Raw genomic sequence first — 4768 nt, 5'->3', positions numbered from 1 at the left:
ACACGCCACCAGGCTCTGCACCACAAGTAGCAGCGAGCAAAACCAAAGGCACCCGCGAAGCAGAGCGGGCATGGCTCGCCGCCGGCTGCGTGGACCGACGGTTGTTTAGCTCCATCTCCGAAATGCGCACCGTCTGGGCAGCTCAGGGGCCAAAAGCGGGCTTAACCCTGTAGAAGGGGCATCGAAAAATTCAGTCCTTTCTCGTGACATGGTTTCCAAAGAGAAGGAAATGTTCTTTGAAATGCTCATTGCTTCGCACGCTAGCCAGTCAGGTCTAGGAGAAGCGCTGTCCACCTACCCAGCCGCCGAGGAAGGCCGCCCAGCCTCTGCCTGTGGAGAAGAGAGGTGTAGAGGACCGGACACAAAGCCTGGCGCCTCCTTCTGCGCAAGCGCAGACAGGCCTCTCCCATCGGCTACCTCGGCTCGGAAGTGGTGGTGGTGGGCGGGGCTCCCTCTGCGCATGCGTTCGGCGGTTCAGCCCGCTGTCTTGGTGGGTGTCGAGGTTGTGCGGTACTGCTGGTCTCTGACAACAGTAGTCGGTGGCCTGGACCTCAAGTATCGGCGGGTACGCAGGTTTTCTCTTAGCTTTCGAAGTCTTCTGTTTAGGGCGGTGATTCACTGAAGTACCTGAAGTGTGTCGGACTGGTAGGGCCGTTCGGTGTTCTCAAACATTTCCGAGGTGGGTGGAAGGGCGGCGAAAACTACTTTCTGTATCGCGGCTGCGGACAGTTCTGTACGTTGGCGAAATACCCAGCAGTGGTGCCTGACTTGCGACAGCGCACAGAAGACTTTTAATAGTATTTTTCAGGTATTTGTTGACGAAGGAGGAAGCGAGGACAGAGGTCCAACCTGTGCTGCCGAGTCAGTGTATATCGTAGTTTAGAGACCACCCGGAAGTTAGAATCATTAAATGACCAGTTTTTTTGAGTCCGATGTTTTTATCTTCACTTTGCTGGGCAGATATCCAAAATACTGGGCTGCCGAGTCCAGGGCCGCTCGCCTAGCCAACCTACTGACTCGGAGCTTCAGAGCCATGGCGGCGAAGGAGTCGGGCGATGCCGGAGCGGAGTCGGCCCTCTGCCCATCAGCCAATCCGAGCCAGCAAGCCTCTGAAAAACCAAACTATGCCCTCAAGTGTACTCTCGTGGGACACACGGAAGCCGTATCATCAGTTAAGTTTAGTCCTAGTGGAGAATGGCTAGCAAGTTCTTCGGCTGATAAAGTAATTATTATTTGGGGAGCCTATGATGGAAAATATGAGAAAACACTTTATGGTCACAGTCTGGAAATATCAGACGTTGCGTGGTCATCAGATTCCAGTCGTCTTGTTTCTGCCTCAGATGATAAAACTCTAAAGATTTGGGATGTGAGATCTGGAAAATGTTTGAAAACGCTGAAGGGGCACAGTAATTATGTTTTTTGCTGTAATTTCAATCCACCATCCAACCTCATCATTTCAGGATCTTTTGATGAGAGCGTGAAAATATGGGAGGTGAAAACAGGAAAGTGCCTCAAGACTTTGTCTGCTCATTCTGACCCAGTTTCTGCTGTTCATTTTAATTGTAGCGGGTCCTTGATAGTGTCAGGTAGCTATGATGGTGTCTGTAGAATCTGGGATGCTGCATCAGGTCAGTGTTTAAAAATGCTTGTTGATGATGATAATCCTCCAGTCTCTTTTGTAAAATTTTCTCCGAATGGTAAATATCTTCTCATTGCAACTTTGGACAATACTCTCAAACTATGGGATTATAGCAGAGGCAGATGCCTGAAGACATACACGGGTCATAAGAATGAGAAATACTGCATATTTGCCAATTTTTCAGTTACTGGTGGAAAGTGGATTGTGTCTGGTTCAGAGGATAACCTGGTTTACATTTGGAACCTCCAGACTAAAGAGATTGTACAGACATTACAAGGTCATACAGATGTCGTAATCTCAGCAGCTTGTCATCCTACAGAAAACATCATTGCATCAGCAGCATTAGGAAATGACAGAACAATTAAACTGTGGACGAGTAACTACTAAACCCTTTAGAAATCTAGTAGTAGAGCCAAGTTGGCAAAAAAAGTTAGGTATTCAAAAGATGGTTTCCCTTAATTTTGGCACGGTTTTGTATTTCTTTTTAATATTGCCTTGGTTTTAAGATTTTAATACCTATAACCTAAATTTACAAAGCAAGACAGTTGGAAAAGCAAGTCTAGAACCTAGGGCTTCTGACTTTTAATCTTGAGGTCTGTTATTAATCTCATGTCTGTCCCTGAACAGATTCCCATTCTGTTTCTCTCAATGACTGTTCTAGAGGATCAGTACATTTGAGAAATATTTAGAAGGTTCAGAAAACAAGACGACTGATTAAATGTGGGTAGCTAGGGAGTTTGGAATAACTCCTAGGTTTTTGGTTTGGGAGATCAGAGGACTAAGAGCATAAGCCTGCCTGGGACGGTGGTGGACTGGAGACAGAAGATGCCTCTCACACACTTTGATAGCTTACATGATGGGATATGAAATGGTCTGTGTAATCAAGTCTGTAAATTGGGAAAAATAAGCCACAGTTAGGTTTCTTCTGAGAGTCTGAAATTTTTAAGGTTTTATCAAGATTACAACCAGAAACAAACCAAAACATTATGAACGACATTTTACTGAAGGACCTCTCACTACCTTGTCAGATTGTGCCCTCTCCTGATGTTCAGGCAAGCTAAATGTGTGAACGGTGAGGCTGCTCCCTTCCCTTATGTGTCTGACCTACTAATTCCTGCCCATGCTTCAAGTTCAGTTCAGAAGTCACCACTGTGGAGCCATCACAGCTGTTAGGTTTTCTTGCTTCTTTCTATAGCTCCTGTTATACAACTAGAATGTCATTTACTAATTTGTATTGTAATGGTTTCATGGGCCATGTTTCCAGTAAATTATGTGCTCTGTGGAGTCAAGAAGTATGTTTTATGCATCTTTGTATTCTCAGTTTTTATATATAGAAGAGACTCAAGTAATGTTTATGAATGACAATGAATTATACCACCACCACACCTTCATTCATTCGTTGCCTGCTTTCAGTAAATTTTTGGAATTAATTCCTCATACTATTATTTTTGTTGATTAAAATTAGAAGTATCCAACTATAGCTTCACGTATTAACTTTATTCAAATAGGGCTTATAGGAAATATAAAGTGGAAAATGGTTTCTGCCCACATTACCTATAGAGACATAATAAACATGAAAAAAGTCTAGAAATTAAGCAAAAAACAGTACAAGAATAATTTAATTGAAAGCAACAAGGACAAAAGTGTTGTCTTTCTTTTGTATTTTATAGTACCTTATAGTAGTGCTCGTTAAATCTGATTTGCTTGATAAGTTCTGAGGAATGTAAGATATTAGAGTAATTAGTAGTAGGGTATGACTGCTAAGAAGTTAGTATGTGAGGGTACTGGGAGAAGTGGTGTTAGAGAGGGGCAGGTCTGAAATTCTGGCCAAGACATTTATATTTAACCCATAAAGAGTTAGTCACCATAAGTTACTGAGTAGGAGAATGACAAAAATGAGAAATGATTGTGTAAATTCTTGCTCCATGGTAACATTTGTGAGCTTTGGTTTAATGAAACATTTTTATTACAATAAATCTCCAAGATACAACACTTTAAAATGCTTCTTTAGCAGTTAAAATTGGTAATGTTCTATGCAGAAAGATTCCTTCTTTTTAAGAGGACTACATTAAAATTTACCCATATTTAAAACATTAGTTTAGGTAAGATTTAACAAGTGTTCCAAAATAAGAAAAACCAATCTGTTGAAATGTATAAGAAATAATGCTTTTTGATGATGAGTTTGCAAGTGATAAAAATCAAAGAACTTGATATCTAAAAAGAAGCTAAGGTCAAATTAGTCTAAAGTATACAGACATCATTAACATCATCAGCTAGTTTATGAAGCTACAGGTGGATTGGTGCTTTACAGTTTCCTGGGTATTGTATTAAACCAAGTTCCCAAACAGCTGCATATATTACTTTTTAATCTGTTACAACCCTCTGGGAGAACTAGCAGGTTGGGATGGCTATGAGGACTTGTCATCCATTAACACTCATGCAGCATGTGAGAATAAATGAAATACTTAAAACAGAAACCAGCATCCACACCAAAGTGTAAATGAGATACGTGCCAGGTGCAAATGCTTATCTTTCAACACTCATTTAATAAGAAAATGCATTTGACAGATTTTCATAACTGAGAAATTTAGTGTAAAGGCAGAAGGAAAAGGACCAGTTGGGAATTCTAAGCCGTGGAGCAGAGGAGGTGACTGTGCTGGCCACAAGCTACTCCACGATGCCAGGGTTTCAAAGTCCTCTGAAACTCATGGCTAGACCACTCCCATCCCCTTGCCAGGACTTTGTTTCAAAGTCTGCCCTCCTAAAAGCCTCTGTCTGCCAGCATGCCCGAAGATGCAGAGCGTGTCTGGCTGCCTCCCAAGGCTCTGAGAAGCACCATGGCATCTGGGGAGGTTAGCTCTCCAAGATGCACCTGGACAGTGTACTCAGCTGGCCGCCTTTCTCTCTCCAGAAATGAGTATACAGAAGAGAGAGAGACGCAAAACTAGAGGCCACTTTGGCTTCTGTGGAGAAATCACTTTGGTAACGAGAATTAAAGTAGGAAATGGTACCTAACTCTCTAAAGGAGAGTTTAAGTTGAAATAAATTGTCTCATTTTTCATTCTTCATTTTCTCCAAAAAGCTGAGAGGCTGCCCTTTATCTGAATCAAAGCCATAAAATATAGACAA

The 4768-nt window shown here is 42.3% G+C and overlaps 1 protein-coding gene across 1 annotated transcript; it reads left to right on the top strand.

The window, feature by feature from the left end:
- Positions 1-469: 469 nt before the first annotated feature.
- On the top strand, positions 470-3114 carry WDR5B (WD repeat domain 5B). The gene has a single exon (XM_046658820.1). It carries the CDS (start codon positions 911-913, stop codon positions 2024-2026), a length of 1116 nt encoding a protein of 371 aa, XP_046514776.1. The 5' UTR covers positions 470-910; the 3' UTR covers positions 2027-3114.
- The last annotated feature ends 1654 nt before the right edge of the window (positions 3115-4768 follow it).

Source organism: Equus quagga, chromosome 4, assembly GCF_021613505.1.
Source record: "Equus quagga isolate Etosha38 chromosome 4, UCLA_HA_Equagga_1.0, whole genome shotgun sequence".
NCBI classification, from domain to species: Eukaryota; Metazoa; Chordata; class Mammalia; order Perissodactyla; family Equidae; genus Equus; species Equus quagga.
The sequence above is the reverse complement of the archived record's forward strand: the minus strand, read 5'-3'. Positions and strand labels throughout refer to the sequence as shown.